The sequence below is a fragment of the Artibeus jamaicensis genome, unplaced genomic scaffold (assembly GCF_021234435.1).
Source record: "Artibeus jamaicensis isolate MK-2021 breed Jamaican fruit bat unplaced genomic scaffold, CSHL_Jam_final contig_1410, whole genome shotgun sequence".
Lineage (NCBI taxonomy): Eukaryota > Metazoa > Chordata > Mammalia > Chiroptera > Phyllostomidae > Artibeus > Artibeus jamaicensis.
The window spans coordinates 214,506-235,205 of NW_026521281.1; the positions used below are offsets into that span (position 1 = coordinate 214,506).

At 52.2% G+C, this 20,700-nt stretch overlaps 1 protein-coding gene across 7 annotated transcripts in view; it reads right to left on the bottom strand.

Moving 5' to 3' along the window:
- The window catches only part of IQSEC2 (IQ motif and Sec7 domain ArfGEF 2), a 77,294-nt gene that overhangs the window by 8,453 nt on the left and 48,141 nt on the right, over positions 1-20,700 (bottom strand). For 6 of the 7 annotated variants that reach the window (XM_053667447.1, XM_037153717.2, XM_053667468.1 and 3 more), the window contains 7 exons: positions 10,783-11,044; positions 9,473-9,874; positions 5,955-6,850; positions 4,420-4,581; positions 3,811-3,933; positions 2,676-2,842; positions 476-615 (listed from right to left, as the gene is read on the bottom strand). In XM_053667447.1, coding sequence (XP_053523422.1) covers positions 476-615; positions 2,676-2,842; positions 3,811-3,933; positions 4,420-4,581; positions 5,955-6,850; positions 9,473-9,874; positions 10,783-11,044 — 2,152 coding nt within the window. Of the gene's footprint in view, positions 1-475; positions 616-2,675; positions 2,843-3,810; positions 3,934-4,419; positions 4,582-5,954; positions 6,851-9,472; positions 9,875-10,782; positions 11,045-15,386; positions 16,130-20,700 lie in introns of those variants that run through there. The other variant, XM_053667472.1, reaches the window with a different exon arrangement.

Genomic DNA, 20,700 nt, shown 5'->3' on the forward strand with positions numbered 1-20,700 from the left:
AACTAACTGTAAGGCAGATGTATTGTGTCTTTGTCTCACACCCCCTCTCCCCCACCCCACTCCAAGCCTGTGAGCGCCCCCAAGGACAGAGGTATGTGATTCCTATCTGCATCCCTGGTGCCCAGTGAAATGTTGGGCTCAGTGGAAAGGCATCCGTCAATATTTGTTGACTGAAAAACTAGAGAGTGTTCTTGACTTTGGTTATCAAGTATTGGCTCGGCTCATCACTTGGGATGGACAGACAAAAGCAGAGGTGGGAAGGATGCTAAGATTTAGACAGCACCCACTGTGTGCCCTGCAGCGCACTAGATGCATGCCCTGGAGTGTCTCAGTGCACCTCGTGACCCCTGAGGAATGCATCATCACCCACTCCATTTGGCAAGTGAGGTGGGCCCAGAGAGGGGCACTGACTTACCACTTGGTGGCAGAGGCCAACCCAAACCCTGTCTCCTTTGAAGCCTCGCAAGTCACTTACCGGCTTCTTGCCCACAATCATGCGCTCCACAGCCTGCACCTGGGACACGTGGTCATCATTGGTCCGCAATTCACGCCCCTGGATCCGCTGGTAGATGCCCACCAGGAGGTCTCGAGGGATGTCTTCACCGTTGTCAACTCCTGTGTAGGGGGAGTAACATAGATATATGGCATAAATGTGGGGAGTGGGTGGCAGGTGTTCTTCACAGCACCCCACATGCAGGCCTGGGCCATAACAATAGCTAGGAGTAGAAGGAGTAGGCACCCTCGATCCTTCGGTCAGGATCAGCCAGGAAAGCCGTCGCTCAACTAGAGAGGCAGTTGCTTCCCTCCCCAGCGTGGGGATTTTGTCTAAACAGATCAGATCGTACTGTGTGATTAAAACAATCTGATACTTTTTTTGGCCTTTCCAACTGGCAAAAATAATGTTGGATGATAAGATCTAGTGTTAGAAAGAGTGCAAGGAAGTGGGCACGTATATTAACATAACTATTTTGGAAGGTAATTTGGCAGGAGCCCAAGTACTCAGTGATTCCTGTCCTGGGAGTCTGCCCTAAGACACTCCACAGAGACGTGTACAAGGACATGTGCCAGTGCTACTGAGGGGAATGTTTTGAAACGACACAAGTTCTAACAATAGGGGAACAGCTAGGTAAAGCTGAGCATTTGTTTCATAAAAAATCTATAGCTATTAAAAAGTTGACATTTACAAAGGGCACAAGAAAATTCCTCTAGTAAATTCAGTGAAAAGAGCACTGTAAGTTGCATGTAGGATCTTTTACTTCATGAGAAGTTACATGAGCATAGGAAAAAAGACTGGAGTACACCAAAATATCAACCATGATTGCCTCCAGGAGGCACAATTTGGGGAGGTTAAAAGAAATGCCGGCCCTGGCTGGGTTGCTTTGTTGGTCGGAGAGTCGTCCTGTGCACCAAAATGATTCTGGTTCAATCCCCAGTCAGGGTATGTGAGGGAGCCAATTGATGTTTCTCTATCACATCAATGTTTCTCTCTCTTTCTCTCTCTCTCTAAAATCAATAAAACAGATCCTGGGTGAGGATTAAAAAAAAAAAAAGAAAGAAAGAAACGGCGACATGCCATGCCTACTCCTTGGGCAGGTGCCAAAGGAACATCCTTCATCACACCGCCTTTTGACCTCAAGTGTGAGAAGGGTTAACTCATCGACTGTGAAAACTCTGAAGGTCAGCACATTTGTCTCATCTGCTTGTTTTTCTGCAATTCTCTTTCCCTCCTTTGTATCTGTTTCAATAATCCTAACAACTGTGCCATTTTTAGAAGGCTTCTCTTTGGTGAGGGGCTGGGCCTGACCAGCCAAGAGAAAAGGTGACATCTTTCACCTGGCACTCAGGGCCTTTGTGTGTTGGTTCCAACTGACCTTTCTGACTGGGTCATCTACCCCATCTCTGTTATTAGCTGGACAATTTTACACTTTCCTACTCGGGTGCCTTTGTTATTCTTCCTTTATCGCCACCGTTCTGCCACATTATCTATGCTTTCAAGCACAGATGGCTATGCTTCCTTAAAATGAATCCTGTTTCCTCCAGGAAGCCCGTTGGAGATGGGCTGTCCCTCCTCTGAGTTCTGACCATGCTTTTGGCCTGCTTGACATCATGGTCTGATAGCTCTGTTCACGTTCCGCCTTATGCTGTGTCTCTGGTACTGCAAGCCGGTTTCTCCCAGAAACAGGAGCTCTCTTAGGGCAGGGACTATGGCAGATGCCGCTCCACTGCCCTCGGCACCCATCACAGCACCTGGCACACCTGAGGCACTCGGTGAGTGTCAACTGGCTGGCTGGCTGGCTGGTTGAGTTAAAAAAGAAATGCTTCAGGAGAGGAAAGGATACTAAAATAATTGAGTGAGTCTTTTGGGGGGATAAATAAAGAGAAAAAAGGAGGGAGTGATCACATGAATGACTGGGTGAGTTAGTATTAGCTCTGTAAGAGTCGGGAATTTTCTCTCTCTTGTTTAGGACCCGTCCAGTCAATATTCAGTGTGGGAATGAGTAGATGGACAAACAACTGAATGAATTAATGAGGGAATGCCCTGGGAACATCCAGCCTTAGCAGAAAGTGAGGGCATCACAGGTTAATTTCAAGGAAGCCTTCCCCCCCACCCCGCGCCCCTCACCCTGCCCACTTTCCCTTCCCGGGGAAAAGCTGACAGGGAGGTGTAGGGTCACCTCTCAGGTTCTTGATGAAGTCATCTAGTTTCATCTTGCGTTCAGCCTTGACGCTGGGACTGTACATGTCAGTATTGAGGAGGATGATGGCAAAAGCAAGGATGAAGATGGTGTCTGGGTTCCGGAACTGGCGCACGAGGGCTGGGTTACACACACAGTACCGCTGGCTGCAGGGCAGGAGGGGTCAGGGCCGGGGTCAGGCACCGGTAATCTCTCCCTGCCCACCATCCTCCAAGTCTGGCACCACCAACCCTCTCCTTTGAGAAGAAATCCCAAACCCTCTACATCTGTCTTTTTTTCTTCAGCGTTTCCCCAAGACCAGCGCATAAAACTCACAATCACTACCTTTTACTGAACTCGGCCAGAGGATTTATGCGCATGTCTTATGTCAACCTATCACAATCCTGCAAGGTAGCTATTAGCAGCCCCATTTTACAGCTGAAGTGACTTGAGACCCTAAGCAATAAGGTAATTTGCCCAAAGTAACAGAGCTGGTAAATGGGGAAGCCAGGATGAAAATCTAGATCTTTCTGGCTGCAAAGCAAAGCCTTCTCCCGTTATGGGAAACAAGGCTTCAGCAACTCTGCTATGTCTCCTCTAAATACCCGCAAAGTGGTGGGGACAGGGTTTATTCCCAGGGCTGCCTGAACCCTGCAGCATTCATAGTAGAGGAGAAGAGTTAAGGGTCATGGAGTCAGACACACTCAAGTTCAAGTCCTGGTTCCACCGCTTTCCTACACTGTATGACTCTGGGCAAGTTACTTCACCTGCCTAAACTTCTAACTTCTCATCTGCAAAATGGAAATAACAATAGAGGCACCTACCTTGCAGGGTTTTTGTATTCTGTGAAATAAACATGTAAAGTGCTCTGAAACCTGGTCAATACCCAACAACTATTGTTGCTGATGTTGTCATCCCTTATTGAAGGCCCATGTCCAATGCTAAGTTAGATACTTCATGCACATTACTTCTGGTCCTCACAACTTAGCTGCCTTGCAGGATAGGATTTATAACTGCCCTTTTTCTGATGAGGAAACTATGAGGCTCAGAGAGGGGATCTGCAGGCACATTATGGTGCCCTCCCCCCCACCCCGAGACAGGGAAAGGCAGCTTCAGCGGTGGGAAGCGGGCGCACCTGAAAGCTTCGATGAGTCGCTCCACTTTTTGGGCTTCGCCCTGAACCCGGATGTGGGACTGGAACTTCCTGAGTGCATCATCCAAATCCATGGAGGAGAAGTCCATCTCATCCACCACACAGCTGAGGAGCGAAGACGTGAGTGTGACACTCTTGATTCCTCTGCAGAAAACCTCTGACCCACCCTGACCGGCTAAAATGGACAAACTCCCCCACTGACAGACATCCATGCAATATGGACCCGCGGCCCAGGTAAGGACCTATGGGGACGGAACATTTGAAATTGAATCCACCTCTGAAAAATCAGGTCCAGGCACATGGTTTCTAAGACTCTTTTCCATTGACCCACTCACTTCAGAGACGGGAAACTGAAGCCCCAAGAGGGCCATAGGATAAGCACGTCTTACCTGGGGCCACCCAGAAGACTTTAGGAATAGGGTCAAGAGAGATCAGGCCTCTTTGGGGCACAAGGGATATAGGAGAGGGAAAGGCTATATATCCCATTTTGTAAGTTTATCTGAGTAGAAAGGGCAGGCTGCCCCCTTCCTCCCTCCTGCCCTCCTTTTTCAGGAATCCCTGGCCCGGTCTGCCCCAATCTGGGGTCCTCACTCCAGCACATCTCTGTTGAACTGTTTCTGCCGGTTGCCTAGGAATTCCCCTATCATCTGCCGGCTGAGGCCTTTCCGTTCCAGGATGAAGTGAGCCACTCCCACCGGTGTGTCTGACAGGAAACCCCGCTCGATCAGATACTGGATACCCTTCTCTGGCTTCCTGCAGAAAGAGGGGAGATAGATGAGATGACTGTGCTCCGAGAACGGTGCCCTCTGTCCCACTTCTTGAACTCATTTTGGGCCCAACCATGACCTGGGAGAAGCAAGAAAGTCAAATACATAATTTGGTTGAATCCCTTTCTTTGGAAGGGGAGGAAGAAAAGGAGAGGAAGCCACTTTCCCATTTCACAGAGCTTCAAAATCCCAAGGCACCCTTAACTCAACTTCCTCCTTCACTGGAGCTACACTAATGGAAAGAAAATTCAGATTTAGGGAGGGCCTGGTCTGTGCCGGGAGCTTTGACCTTGCCTGCAGGCACTGAGGACTTCTGGGAGAGGGCCTGAGCTCCAGGCTAATCCCTTTTTTCTGAGTCCCAGACCATCAGATTAGGAAAGAAGTGAAGAGGCTACTTTGGTCCTTATCCCGCATTCCCCCTAGACAGGTATCGGCCAGCCTCTGAGCGTGTCTACAGACAAGGCGCTCTCTACGTTCCACTCAGCCAACTCTGCGTCTGAACTATCCCATATTCAGAAACCAGAGTCTCAGGATCCCACGATGCTAGAATTTGAAAGATACTCTGCTGGGACAGGAGTCTTAGACCCACCACTTACCATGCATGACTCAGGACAATGCCCTTTACTTCTTCAAGCCTCAGCTCCCTCTCCATAAAATAGGAACACTACCACTCACCTTGCCGAGTTATTCTGAGAGTGAAATGTAGGTGGCAGTGTCTAATAGGCTACATGTAAGGCATTTATTTTCTCGTTTCAAATCACATGTCCGACTCCCGCCCCACTCCTAAGCACCTGGCCCAGAACCAGGCATCTAGAAAGAGCTTGGTCCTGGTTACTGACTAGTCTAGCACTCCACCCTGCCCCCCAGCACTCAAATATACACACCCTACTAGTCGACAGATGGAAATGCTGAAGCCCAAGGAAGGAACCCACCTTGCCCAGGGCTACCCAGTGAGTCTGGCTGAAGTCAGGACAGGGTCCAGGTCCCCTGTGTCTCAGAGCAGGGCTCTTTCTATAGCACATCAGCTCCCCACCAAAAAGGGGAGGTAGGGGACCCCAGGTTCAGAATCCATTATATAGATAGTGAACCGGGGCTCAGAGAGGGGAGCATCTCACCCAAGGTCACACAGCCAGTCAGAAGCAGTGCTCAGACTGGAAGTATCTCTGATGGGTGTGTTGGGGGACTTCCTACTCTGCCACCCTGTTTCCAATCCTCTTCACTGAATGGCTGGGGGGAAACACCATCCACAAAAGAAGAAGAGGGCAGAGGCGGATCACTGCTTGGAGGTAGCCCCAGGAGTCAAAGTGCCCAGTGGCAGGGTGGGAAGGGGCAAGGGGGGCAGGAATGGGAAGCACATACTTATTGAAGAGGTTGAGGCCGATTCTGTAATGCCGCCTCTGCACCACGTCGTTGTTGAAGGCTGGTGAGTCCCAGCTGTGCCTCGTCTCTCGCTGGTAAGTCTGCTTACACAGGCCGGTGGCTGGAGGCTCCCTCAGGCTGTCCCTCGAAGAGGAGCCAGAGCTGCAGTTGATGGTCTCGTTGGAATTGCTGGAGCTTTCGAGGCTCTCATTATCTCCACCATCAGAGTTCTCCCCTGCTGCCTCACACTTCCCCAACCTCCGACCCCCAGCCACACCACTGGGCCCAGTGCCACTGTTGGGGGCTGGTGGCAGGGGCCCTGGTGGGGCTGGGGCTGGGCCCTCTGGGGCTGGATAGTGGCGGTGTGGGATCGGGGCCCTGCCTGGTGGCCCCTTGTGCTTTAGGGTCCCATGGGGGCTGCAGCCATCAGCCTCATACACCAGCTGGCGGTGGACAGAGCCGCGATCTGAGCGGTCACTCAGGTCCACAGAGCTGTCACTAGGAGGCTCAATGGTAAGCAGGGGAAGGTGGGCGGCCCGCAGCCGGAAATCTCGACACTCCAAGCACCCGGGCCCCCTTCGAGTGCCTTCCTCACGGCTACCATCTTCCCGGGTCCCTGATGGCCCTGGTGCAGGAACTGGTGGGAGAGGGGCCTGTGCCCAGAACTCAGGCCGGCCCTGGGGTGGGGGCTCTGTGCTGGGCAGCCGTTCAGGGGATGGTGGGGGAACTGGGTCATCCAAGTAGAGGGGAAGGTCACTGAAGGATGTGGCTGAGCTGTCCTCTTGCTGTTCCTTCGACTCTCGCTTCTCCAGTTGGGCTGATCCTGTCTCCTCAGACATGGGCCCCGATGGGTGGCAGTTCAGGGCCTCATCAATGGATTCAGCCAAAGACTTTACCTGTGTTTGGAGGGAGAGAGGAAAAGGGAAAGGGAGAGAAAGGAAGGGAAGATGAAGGGAAGGTTGGTGGGATGGTAGAAACGTGGGATGAGGGAGGAAGGGAAGGGAATAGGGGAATGTTCTTGGTTGGTCAGCCAAGAAAAGGGATTCACTGCCCCCCCCCCCACAGCTCCCAGGCAACCATTGTGACCTCACAAGAGCAGGGAGTAATGGCCACAAGTTTCATTCTCAGATATCCCAATACCTCTTCAATGTCCATATAAACCCAAGCTAAATGCCACGTCCTCCCTCACTCAATCCACATTTCTGCCTCTGCCATCCCATGGGTGAACCAAAATCCCAGCTTTCACTGGGTTTCCAAAGCTGTCTGTCTCATTCTGTCTTGGGAAACCCATGTGATTTAGCCTTGAGAACCCAGACCATGGCTGGCAAACTCTGCCTCCCTGTGGTATTCAGCCTGTCAACTGGCCCCCAATGATTCCTGCCTCCTGGTATTCACACCCCAACTGTCCTGGGGTTGGTCTATGGGTTTGGTAGCATATGGCAGAAGCGATGACATATCACTTCCAAGAATAAGTTAAGGAAGACTGCAGCTTCTGTCCTAAGGACGCTCACTGGCTTATGCTTTCTCTCTCTCAGACCCTCTGCTACAGGGAAAGCCAGGCTGCGTGCAGTCCAATGGAGTGACCCATGTAGTCAGAACCTAAATCCTTCTGCCAACAGCCAAGCGAGTAAGCTTGGAAGCCGATCTGTCAGCCTCAGTTGAGTCCTTAGTGATTGTGGTCCTACCCTACAGCTTCATTACAGCCTCATGAGAGACCCTAAGCCAGAACCACCAGCCAAGCCACTGCCAGATACCTTGCCCTCAGAGACAATATTTGCTGTTTAAGCTCAGTCTTTAAGTTCCGTTTTCAACTACTAATTTTGGGGGTCATTCGTTACACAACGGTAGATAACTAATACACTTCCCCATCAGACTTAGACAGCACTGAGAGCTGGGCCTAGGCCTGGTTCCTTGATCTTCTCACCAGACTGTGAGTCCCTTCTCGCCTCTCCTCCTTGAAGGATGGGGTCGGGCCCAGTTTCTGTCTTTCTAACTCAGCTCAACACATTTTTTGACAAAGAAGAGATGTTCAATTGATGTTCATTGTATGAGTGAGTAGATGAGTTAGATTTTCCTTTAATACTTCTTTCCTTCCCTGTGCCCCCCATCCCAGCACACAGCCCTTCACTAGCTCCAGGGAGTAATGGCAGGCTGATGGCAGGGCCAGATCACAGAGGCTAGAACAAACCGATTTCTTAGAAAGCTTTATTCATTCATTCATTCATTCATTCATTCATTCATTCATCCCCCAGTTTACCTTCTGGGTTCACGAAGGAAACTAACGTGTACTTTGTAGCTATCACACACCAGGTATTTTTGTATATATTACCTAGCTGAACTGACTCTCCAGAACAACTCTAAAAAGTAAAGTTCTACCTCCATTTTATCGGCCATGTTTCAGTGAGGTGAAACCGCTGCCCAAGGTCACACAGCTGGGAAACGGCAGAGCTGGAATTTGCACCTGAGCGGCTGTACCACCGCACACAAGCCCAGAATGCTCTCCCACCACCATCCCTCTACACTCCCACCCTTCCATGCTTTTGCTGTTGCAATGCCTGTGTAAGCGACACCCTGCTACCTAGCTCTACCTTGCTAAACCTTATCTGTCATGTAAGGCCCAGCGCCATTGCTGTTTTCTCAAAGAAGCCTTCTCTGGTCCTCCCAGAAGAAGATTTCTTCTCCGTCTTCTGGATTCCCATGTGATCCTTCCTCACGGCTCTGACCACATTGTATTTTAGGAGACAGCCATGTGTACATGTGTAGGCCATAAGATCCCTGAGAGCTGCTGGCCTGGTGGTTCCTCTGTCCCCCCCACGGTGCCTAGCACAGAGTCCAGTGTGTGGTGTTGTGGTGTGGGCTTTGGAACCAGACAGAGCTGAGCTCCAATCCGATGTGGAAGAGTCATTGCACCTTTCAGGGTCTCAGAGCCACGGTTGGGATAAGCCCCCATCTCACAGGTCGTTATGATGTACACACAGTAAGTGCTCATCACCTGTTAGTTAGGCCTTAATGTGATAGTAGATCAAGTTCCAAAGAGTGAGAAGTTTGATGTTTTTATGTGTTCTATACACCCAGATTTTTAATTTGCTTGTTTTAACTGTATAATTTTTCCTCTTGCCAATTGTTTCCCCACCCCCAACAAGTACCCAGGAGTTCCTGCCTCCCTGTGGGTGGGCCCCCTGCCAGAGGGCTTCAGGGTGCGACACTCTGCCATGGAGAGATGCGCCAGGCCTCCCGACTCCCCCATGCCAATGAACCACTCCGACCCAAGGGTGACCCCCAAGGGTCTTTAAACCTCTGGCCCTAGGTACTTGAACCCTTGAAGGCCGAAGCCTCCACACCGACCCCGGTGGTTCCGCATTTGGCCAACTGTTTTTGGTTGTCCTCATAGTCCCTACTGGTCACTGTGCTTAAATGCTTGTTGGGCAACACCTTCTAGTTTGAACCATAGGTGAAAAGCAGTAGGAGTAGCCAGAACATAGGGATGGGAAAGAAAGAGCCTTCTCAGGGATGCTGACCTGCTTGGAGAAGGAGTCCTCGAGCTCTGTGATGTCATTGGAAAACTCTCCGGATGTGGTGACAGAGCTTCCTCCCCCATCGATGCCCCCTCCACAGGAGCCTCCATAGGGGAGTCCCCGTTCAAGCCGGTGGCTCCGGGCACCAGCCATGGCACCCTCGTCCAGCGAGGCAGGCTTGCCCTCGAAGTACGCAGGGTTCTGTGCCTTCTCGTACTCCTCAAAGGAGAACTGCATCCTCATGTTGGAAAGGATGATGCGTCGGGACATGCGGCTTTCTGAAGCTGAGCTGCGGAGGCGCTCAAAGTTCTTGTTCATGCGGTACTGGCGGAAGGCCGTCTGGATGGTCCTGGCAGCCCTGCGGCTCAGGAAGGAGCCCCCATACTTCCTTTCCAGCATTTCCACCTGGCAGGGGAGGGTCGACAGGAACAAGGTCAGACATTCACTACAGCCTCACCTCCCTGGACCTCAAGGACACCGCCGCCACCTCGCAGCTAACTGCCTACAGCTGCCTGAAGGCTGCCCCCAGAGCGTTGTCTTTCTCTCTAGTCTCAGATAGCACTTGTTACATGGGACGGGACTGTGGGTTTCTCTCTCTCTCTCTCTCTCTCTCTCTCTCTCTCTCTCTTTTTTTTTATTTACAAGAAGTAGGCAGTACTCAAAAAAAAAGTTAGACAAAATAGAGAAGTCAAAAAAAGGAAAGAAGGAAGGGAGGGATGGAGGGAGGGAAGGAAGGAAGGAGGGAAGGAAGGAAGGAAGGAGGGAGGGAGGGAGGGAGGGAGGGAGGGAGGGAAGGAAGGAAGGAAGGAAGGAAGGAAGGAAGGAAGGAAGGAAGGAAGGAAGGAAGGACCTCTTAAAGTCCCAACACTTAGGCAGAACCACAATTAACATTGTGGTATATACCCTTCCGGTGTTTTCCTATACATAGTGTTTTGTGCCCCCACTTTAGCCAAACACTGTCTTGTGTGCTGTGTGATACACTGTAGCACACTCTTCTGAAATGGTCGCTCATGTCTGTGCTTCTCCCCTCAGACTGAGATTTTGGAGAACTGGGTCCAGGGCTCACTCATTTTTACATCTCCAGTGCTGAGCACGGAGCTCAGGCAGTGCTTGCTGAGGGAGTCAAGGCTTGGTGACTAGGTGGTGCATGCGTCCCCAACAGGGTGAAGGGTCCCGGAGCCAGTCTTCTCCCATTCCAGTCTCACTATCTCTCCCTGCAGACCACCCCCAAGTGTCTCACCCCAATCCCTCCCGTGGTTCTCTCACTCCTCCACTCCTACTTTCATTCTCAGCCAGAGTCATGTCTGCTGTACCTTCTTGTCCTGCAGGTCCGTGGAGAGTTCATAGCTGTCCGACAGGGCCTTGGAACGCTTTATCTCCTCCTCCTCCTGCTTCCTCAGAGCAACACTGGCTGGCTGCAGGCGAGCCCGCTGAGCCCAGGGAAGGCCCACCCCAGCAGGGGAGCCCCCCATGTGGCTGCTGGTGGGGGGCAGCTGGCTCAGCCGGTAGGGGGGTTGGCTCCCAGGACTATCAACCGCTGTGCTCAGGTCACTGCCTGGGGCATCACCCTCCACACTGCGGGGATGAGATAAGATGAGCCAGGATGTGGGAACAAAGGACAGGTCTGCTGGGCCAGACTGAGCACGTGGACCAGATCCCTGCTGGCAGCCCCACCTCCTGAAGCTTCTTCACAGACACAGGGACCCTAACAATTAAAGACCAAAAAGGAGTCCTACCCCCCAAGCTGCGTCCTCACTGCCCTCGTGGTCCCTTACCTTCAGGCCCCCTCGCCTTCACAGTCCTATCCTCATTCCACGTCAGCCCCATCCTCTCACGGCTCCATCCTCCAGACTCCTTTCCCTTAAAGGCTTGGTCTTCTCAGTCTTGGCCCCGGTCCCATTCACCCCCTACACCGCCTGCCCCCCCCCCATGGCCATATCCCATCACAGACTTATCCCCAAACTACTTTCTTTTTTTTTTTTAATTTTTATTTACTTATTTTTCAAGTACAGTTTTCTGTCTATTGGGCCTGGTTAGTACTTGGATGGGAGAAATAGTTTCTTTCTGATCATGTTCCCATAAGCCCTTTTTTCTAACAGTCTTGTCCTAACCGTTCCGTTTCCAAATCCTCCTTTCCTTCAGGGACCAGTCCCTTTGGAGCTCCGTCCCTCCCCCACACCTCTTTCTCTCACGGCTCTTATCCCCTCAAGGCTCTGCTCCTGACACCACTGTTCTGTGCTTTCCCTCCCTGCCCGATTCCCCAGCACAATCCCAGGTCAGCCCTCCCCCCACACCCGAGGCCCACTCCTGGCATCCTGGACATTCCAACTCTCCCCTCCCTGCCCAGCCCTGCCCCCTGCAGCCCCACCCCTGCCTTTAGATGCCTGGACGTGGGCCTGGCCAGTTCCCAGGGTTCCTTGGCTGCTAAGGCACAAGGCTCAGCGACAGTGGGCGGTGCCTCGCATCCAGCATCCTCACAGGTAAAGAGCTGCCCTGCGGGGCAGCTTCCTTTTTCTCCTCATGGCCTCCTCTGCTCAGCTGGGGGAGGGAGACAGGGGTCTCAAGGCTGAATAGTGGCAGGAGCTGGGCACTGGGCCTTGCCCGCCCTGGTTACCCAGAGCTGTTGTTCCACCTGACCTGCTCCCATGGTACCATGGCAACCAGGCTGCCAGGGAACCCAGGCAGCGACGGAGCTCAGACGCCCTGAGCCCAGAGGGCATGGTGCAGAGCCACAGAGGTGGGCGGACTGGGGAGGGACTTGGGAGGGGACGTCTGGTGAGGCCTGGAGGGGGTTGTGGGATAGGGGTGTGGCTGGCCCTGGTAATGGTCTGGTTTGGGCAGGCACAGGGTTACGGGAGCCATTGGCTGGTGAAAGGATTAAGGGGCCACTTTTCAGCTCCTACTTGGCAAAGGCCAGGGTGCAGGGCAGAGGAGAGCTGAGGTGGGTGTGGGGGAGCTCCTACCAGTGCAGGAGCTGGAGCTGCAACAGGCCTGCAAGCCTTGCAGAAGAGCAATTTGGGTGGGGTGCTGGGCTCAGTGGGGAAGCTGCAACATCCAGGCTGAGTCCTGGGCTGCTGGGGAGGAGTTCTGCTTCTCCCTAGCGGGAGCTCCCGCCCACTATTCATCTTCCATCCTCGCAAACATTAGTTTGCAACATTATTAGGAGCCAGGGAGAAACAAACTGGGAGGCTGCTCTTTACCCCAGATTGTCTTTCCTCCTGGGCCTCGTGGGGCCTGTGCAGTTCCCCTCCAGGAGTCGCACTCAGCCCAGCCCCTTGTCCCTACCACAGGCATCTAAGATGCTTCTCTCCTCCGCCCGAGGACTGTAGGATCTTGCCTAGCACCTCTCAAACCTCTGTTTCCCACTACAAAGCTCCACCTCAGTTTTGATCAACTGTCTCCTTTGTGCACCAGCTATCCAAAGCTCCCACTGCCCACAGGAGATAGCCCCAGTTCCTTATGGCGGCATTTGAGGCCTCTCTAAGATAATAATTGCTAATGCCTAGACAGCATGTAGCGTGTTCATGCATTGCCCTTACCACTTCACATAGAGTAACATGCTTACTCTTCCAAACAACCCTATGAGATAGGCATTGTTATTTATCTTCATTTTACACAGAAAGAAACTGAGGCCTAGAGAGGTTAAGTGATACACGCAGCTACTAACAGGAGAGCCAGGGTCCAAATCCAGGCCGTCCGACTCCAGAGCTCACACTCTAAAAACACTAAGCCGTGCTGCAGGGTTGGCTACCGGTCCCCAGGCCCATCCACCCTTCCCCCCGGCCTGGCCCAGATTGTGTTTCTTGCCTCTGCTTTCCACCTCCAAAGCTGCTCACCCAGTACCCTTCACCTGGAACGCAGTCCCTACCATCTCTGCCACCTGCAATGTGGAAAATCCCCCATGGGTCACATGCCACCGCTAAGAAGCCGTTCTGAAGCTGCCTCCAACCAGAAATGATGCCTGATCCTGTTCTGAGCTCCCCGACGCAGCGTGCCTATCCTTCTTCTTATGGCGCAGGTTAACTTTGGCAAAGCAGGACTGCCGTTTGTGGTCATGACTCCCAGAATCCCAGCACAAGAAAAGAATCTGGGAATCTCCTAATGAACACAGAGCTCAAGGCCTGGAGCAGAGTACCAGGTGCTCAATAAAAAACTCCCAGAGTAAGGAAGTCAGTGAATGAGCTCTGTGGGGGTTATTAGGTGAGAGGAGACACAAGCCCTCTCACCTAAATTTTGACCACAGCATCCAATCCATTCTCTATCCTGTGGTCAGAGAGAGAGAGAGAGAGAGAGAGAGCTTTCTGAAGTACAAATCTGAATCTTTTGCTCTCCCACTAAAACTCTTCCAGAGCTCCCCATGACTCATCCAGCAAACAACATCGAGCACTTTCGCTGTGCCAGGCACAGTGCTGGGGTGCTGAAAATTTAACAGTGAACAAGATGCATAAGATTTGTTCCCTCGGGGAGATGACATTCTAGTGGGAGAAGAAGACTATAAATATGCACTATGGTTGCAGGTAGCCATGAAGTGCTAGGAAGGAAACTACAGCACAATAAATAAAAAGTGCCGTCTTAGATGTGGTGGACAGGGAAGGTCTTTTTGAAGAAATGGCATATAAGCAGAGCCCTGATGGAAGTGAAACTGAGCTGTGTGGTTATCTGAAGCAAGAGCAGTGCAGATGGCGGCGGGGGGGGGGGGCGGGGAGTAGGGAGAGTTAGTGAAAAGCCCCTGAGGTAGAATGGTGCCTGGCATGATTGAGGAACGGTTACTCCTCTGCTCTGGTTTTGCTGGAGCAGAGTGATAGGAAGGAAAGTGATATGAAATAAGATCAGAGGAGTAACGAGGGGCCAAATCATGAAGGGCATTGAGCCCACGATAAAGACTGGCTTTTGCTGTGACTGAGATGAACAGAGAAGGGACACGGTGTAACAGGTATTTCAGGAATTTTCATTCATGGGATAACCTCCGACTTCCTCACCACAGCCATGGATGGCTCTCTTAATCTGATGTCTGCCTCATATACCCTCTGCCCCAATACCCCAGTCTGGCAACCTCCCTGCTCACCCTTCAACATTTAGCTGAGGTGTGCCCTTCCACGCCTGCCTTCCCCTTTCACACAGATTGGTTTACAGGTCCTTCTTTGTGCTGCCATAGGGCCCTCTAGTCAGCTCGATCCTTAAGGCCAGGGCATTAATTAATTCACTGAAGCCTTGCAACTTACTGAGGCAGGCACCAATTGGCACCGTTTTCTAGATGAGGACACTAAAGCTCAAAAGAGATGATGTAAACTGGCTCAAGGTCACAGAGCCATGAAGTATGAAAGTCAGGATGCAAATCCAGGGTCCAGACTGTCTTTTCAGAACGGCTCGCTGACTCTCTCCACTTGTGGCTCTTTGCTGCCCCCTGGCTCTCCATTCTTGGGCAATTCCCCACTAGGGAGCTTGACGCGCAGTTTTGGTTGCAAAGGGAATAGCAACAGGGAAGTCAGGCTGTCAACTCGGGCTCCCTCTAGAGGGCCTGGCAAAAAGGACAGTGCTTCATGGCAATGCTCCCGACTCAGACTTGGGGGCGTGAAATGCCTCAACTCACAGCCCCCAAAACACTCGGGGACATGCTGATCACATGGAAAATCTCTCTCAATCTCTCTCTCTCTCTCTCTCTCACACACACACACACACACACACACACACACACACACACACACACAGATACGCACCCTCTACTGGGCTATATTCTGCAGGAGAAACTGAGAGCATCCTCTGCGTTGGGGGAAATAAACCATGTGTCACAAATAAGCACAGTACAAAGCTGAAAGTTCTCAGGGCTGGGGAACAGAGGAAGTGTTGGGGGAGCTCAGGAGAGAGATTCCTTCTGCTTGGGGGTGGCTGAGCGGAATAAAAATAAACTCGCACTTACAGTGCACCTTCCTTGTGTCAGGCATTTTCTGCACATTATTTCACCTGCATGGCAAACGTGAAAAAAGAATTAGGATTCCTACAATGCAGGTGAGGAGAAAGGCTCTGAAGGGGAGAACTGACTGCCAAAGGTCTCAGCAAGAGGCAGAACAGGGACTCAAAGCCCAGAGCCCTGCTAGTTCCTCTACTGCCTGAAGGCATCCTGGGGGAGAAAGCTATTGAATGGGGACTTGGCTAAGAGCAGCTGATAGAGATGAGGAGTAAAGGACCTTGCGGGTCAAGGCACTAAGATGGGGAGAAGCAGGGCAGGATGTTGTCTGGATCCGCGGTAGCCTGCTCATGGCAGAGGCACCAACCCTCCCTGGCTGCTGTTCCTAATGGGAGGTCTCTCTCCCTCCTTCCCTTTATTGGCACTGCCCAGAGCCAGGCAGCCAGCAGGGGATGGGATGAGGATGCAGTTGCCATGGAAATGAATGGGGGCTGTTGCTATAGATACCATAAGATGAGGGCAAGAGGAAGCCAGGGATGCTGAGGACTATCCCCATGACAACTTGGGCTGGAAGGGGGGGACTGGAAGTGAAAGACAAGAAAACAAGATGAGGAGATCAGCACACCTAGATGAGGCCATGGGCTGCGCGCCCTGGAAGAAGACTGGACGAGGAGGCGGGACCTAGCCAGGGGCCGAGGGTCTCCGGTCACCTCCATCTTGTCCCACAGCTCTTTTGCAAACTGTTCCTGCTGTCCAATCCCAGTGCCACAGAGCTTCTGAACCTCAGGTCAGCCCGGCTTGGCACCGGGGCTGGCAGGGGAGAAGGAAGTCATCAAAGGACTGGCCGTGCAGACAGCGGGCAAATAGTCTGGCAAGCACACAGACCTGGGTTTGAATCCTAGCTCCGCTTCTTTGCAGCTCTAAAAACAATAGCTGCCATTTACCAAGTACCTGCTTTGTTCTAGGCCTAGCAAGCCTGCAAGGTCTGGGTGGTTCTCCTGAAGGGGACAACACAGCTGAGGAAACTGAGGTGCTGAGAGATGAAATAGCTTGCCCACAGTCTCAAGGCCCAGCAGCGGTGGAGGCAGGAGTCATACCAAGGTTCCTGCTCTTACCACCCTGCACTAAATGGCCCCTCCGAAATGGAGTCCCCGCATTCTCTAGCTCCCCACATCTTCCCACAGGGGTATGCAGAGGGCCAGAGACTGGGTAAATGTTTGTGGAGTGTGGGAGTGAGGAAGGTACCCAGGAGGAAAGCCTGAGGTGAGAAGGCAGAAGGGATTGGCTGCGAGAGCAATGGCCCATGGGTTTGGGTGGCTGAGGGTACAAGATCCACAGAACTGGGGTGGACTCTCTGAACCCCCCCCAACCCCACCAATCCAAAATGAGGTGCCAATAGTCAAAGTGACTCACCCAGGGTCCCACAGGATGAGAACCCCAGTCCCCTACCTTCCAGGCCAATGCACCACTTTCAGCTTTTTAGCTGAATCTGTCCAGCCTCCTCCTCCCCAACCTTTAAGCTCCTAGACAAGAGCAACAAAGCCCTGGCTGGCATAGCTCAGCGGATTGAGTGCGGGCTGCGAACCAAAGTGTCACTGGTTCGATTCCCAATTAGGGCACATGCCTGGGTTGCAGGCCAAGTCCCCACTTGGGGTCACACAAGAAGCAACCATACATTGATGTTTCTCTCCTTCCTTTCCTCTCTCTAAATATAAATAAAAATAAAATCTTTAAAAAAAAAAGAGCAACAGCAGGCTAGTTGTACTTCCTAGGATATGGCGAGCTGATCCACATTGCCATGCCTGGGCTCCGGCTCTTCCTTGGCTTCTTCCTTGGCTTCTTTGGTGCAGGATGCCCTCTCTCTTCCCATCACCTGCAGACTCCACCAGTCTAGGGAAGCTCATCTGCACCTTGTAGCACGTGGGGCAGGCGAGCCCTCCTGGGACGTCAGTTCTGACTCACAACCTGACAGGGTCAGCTGCTTCTCACTACGCACGGTCCTGTCACAGGTGGTCCTCATCTCCAGTCAGCTTGTGATTAGCTACTGAAGTGTCCATTCCCCACCCTGTTCCTGTTTCCCAAGGGCAGTGGCTGGTGTGGTTCATCTCTCTGGCTCTTCCAGGCCCAGGCCTAGGCCCAGGGCCGGCTCACAGCGAGTGCTCAGCAGCCATCTTGGTAGCGTAAGAGTACAGGTAGTTTTCATGTGTGTCTGTGTGATCATCTTGCACGACAAATCTAGAAGCCACAGAATATGCGCAAAAGCCACCCACACACAGTCTTGTGATTATCTCCACCAGGTATATAAAGTCGCCACCTCACACAATCAGCCTTGCCCACTCAGACTTCCTCACACCCAGCCTCACACAATCATATTCCCTCAGCTATATAGCAGTGCACAGTCTCTCACTTCTGTTACACTTGCCAGGCTCACGCAAAGACATGCACACGTATGCACAGGCACACGCGTTTCCCTCACAGCTGACAGAACCCCCCCCCCTTTCCACAGCACAGGCCCTCAGCCAATTCAGTTGCCTACACAGGAGTCTACGCCCCAGCTCCCTCGATGGCCATCTGACCTTGACTTGCCTTGTCCCTCCATTTAGTTGGACCCTTGCTCCCCTACTTCCTTCTATCTCCAATCAAATGAAGAGTAGAATGTTCTCCTACTCCTCAGACACAGGTCACCTGGACCCAATGCCCAGGAGAGCCAAACAGAGCAATCTATACACCATCGCCCAACACAACCCTAGAACTCCCCGCCAGGTTTTGTCCATTCTGTCTCTCTCTCATCTCCTGTAAGATGACTTCCCGCCTCTCGATGCCTATTCAAACCCTTCCCAACCTTCCCCTCTTGCTCCTTCTCCTCCAGTAAGCCCTCTTGGATACCACCCCCCAGCCCACCTTGATATCTCCCTCCTCTTTGGGTCAAGAACATATTTTGCTCATTACTAAAGCCATATCTGCTTAATCATTTCAACCCTTCATAGCCTGCCTACTTTCCCACCTCCCCTGAGAGAGAGAGGACTTACAACGAACACAGCCAGTCTTACTTTTGATCCCTCACAGCACTTAGCTTGAAGCCTCGCACACAGTGCCTTCTGGAAGAGTAAATAAGGGAGAGACGAAGCGAGGCAGGGAGGAAAGGAAGAAATAAATGAGAGTTTGAATGAGTAAATGAATAGATAAGTTGAGTCAGAGTGAAGTAATGAGAAAGGGAACGAGGTGAGCCTCTGGAAAAACTATGGGATCGATGTGATGAAGATACAGAAGGGAAGGAGGAAAGAAAGGGGAGGAGGGACTCTCACCTGGGCCTTAATCAGAACAAGAGCCACGATCACTGTGCACTCGCCCAACCACACACCAGATCCTATGCTGGGCTCCTTGTTTTCTTGCTATTCTTCATGGCAACCCAGAGAGGTAAGTATATTCTCACTGAGATTGGGAGCATAATCGAGCACAAATAGAAGGAAATCCTTGCTCCAGTTTACACAGAGAGTAAGTGGCAGAACCAGAGGCAAACCCGGATTTGTCTAATGCCAAAGGCTCAGAAAGGGAAAGTTGGATACAAGCCCACTTAGGGGGTCCCCTGGCTTTGCTGCTAACACAGACACGTGATACAAGACACAGGTTCTACAGCCCTTAAAGGACACCTTTCATCCTCCTGCCGACAGCCTCCAGAGATTCTTAGAACCAGCTTCTGGCAGGTGCAGGAAACATTCGGGGTCATTGCCTCGGGCATGTAAGAAATGGCATCCCCTCGGGTTCAGAATCTGAGCCTAAAACTGCAGAATCAGAATCTTGAAAGTAGAGAACCAAAGACTCTTAGCATCTCAGAAGATTTAAACCACGCCATCAGAACCTCTTTTGAAATGGTAGAATCATGGAATCTTAAAACCACAGTATTGGAAAATCCAAAATTATTCTGGAGACAGAAACACAGGATTGCACGGAATATACCACCAAATTCTATCTTAAACCCATAACTTCTTAAACTTGTAGCATCTCAGACTGACAGAATGTCAGAGCTGGAGAAGCCCTTGGAGATCCTTTGAGCAAGCCTCCCTCCCCCTTTCACACAGCGGGGGACTAGGTAGCAGAGAAGCCAAGTGACATGTCCAAGTTGGCCAGCTCACGCTTCCTCAGGCTGACGGGCCGTAGAAGGCGACAGGCTTGCTCATGGTGAGAATGCCACACCATTCCTTCATTTATTGGGTGCCTTTGGGGTGTTAATCACACCACAAATTAAACCCTACTGTCTCTCCCAGCATGTTCCCAGCCCTGGATAGGAAAGCAGGTAAGGCCCTGGTGAAGACACGGAGAGGGAAGCAGAGGTGGGGTGGAACATACATCAGACAGAGAGAAGAGATCAGCTTTTATTGATGGAAATTCCTTTGTACACAGCAACACACACTCTGCAAGGCCTTTTCCTCCTGACCATATTTACAGAGCATTATGGGAGTGGCAGGGGGCATGGGGCGAGGCCTTCAAGCAGTGGAAGAGATGGCAGCAATGGCCACAGCAAGGGAACGAGCAATGGGGAGCTAGGCAGGCTGGGTCCTGCCCCATCTGGTCCTCTGAGCCCTAGGCACCCTGCATCTCTGTTTGTGCTCACAGAGGACAGAGGTAGGTCCTTGGGGTGTCATTTGGAGACCTCTCCAGGAGTGGCAGGCTCCAGGGTGCCTGGGAAGTGGGGTGCAGGTGCGGGAGGGTCCAGGTTCCAAGCTCCGAGCTTTGCTGCTCCCACATTTGAGTCAGACCTAGGGCTCCAGCATTTATAATTTGGGGGCTGGAGTCCAGGGGAGGCAGCAGTAGGGGTAGGAATTCGAAAAAGGAGGTGGGGGAGGAAGGGGCACGATGCTTGCCCTTCTGGTTCTTGAAGCAGGGATGGGGTCCCATGGGGGATTGCGGGAACGGGGACATGGGGGACTGGTTAAGGCTTTTGCTTCTGCATAGAAAATGACCCTTGTCCTCTCAGTTACCGAGAGGAGGGACTGCTGCACTCGGAGGCTGGACAGCAGAACTGATGAGCGTCTTCCTCTTCCTCTTCCTCAGTGTCCTCCTCCTCTTCCCTGGGACCAGGAAGGGCAGGGTAGAGGCCACAGGCGGCGGGTGACAGAGAGAGGCAGAGGCATTAGTTTGCAGAGCAGGGGATATACATGAAGGGCTGGAACCAGGGAGTTGGGACTAGCATGGGGGTCAGAATGGGGAGGCCAGGGCGACGGATTGTCCAGGGCCGCACCAGACTAGGTCAGAGGATCTCGTGGCTGGTTCCCTCCTAGGACAGCTCCCTCCACCAACACCCAGGCGGGGATCAGTCTTCAGGTCT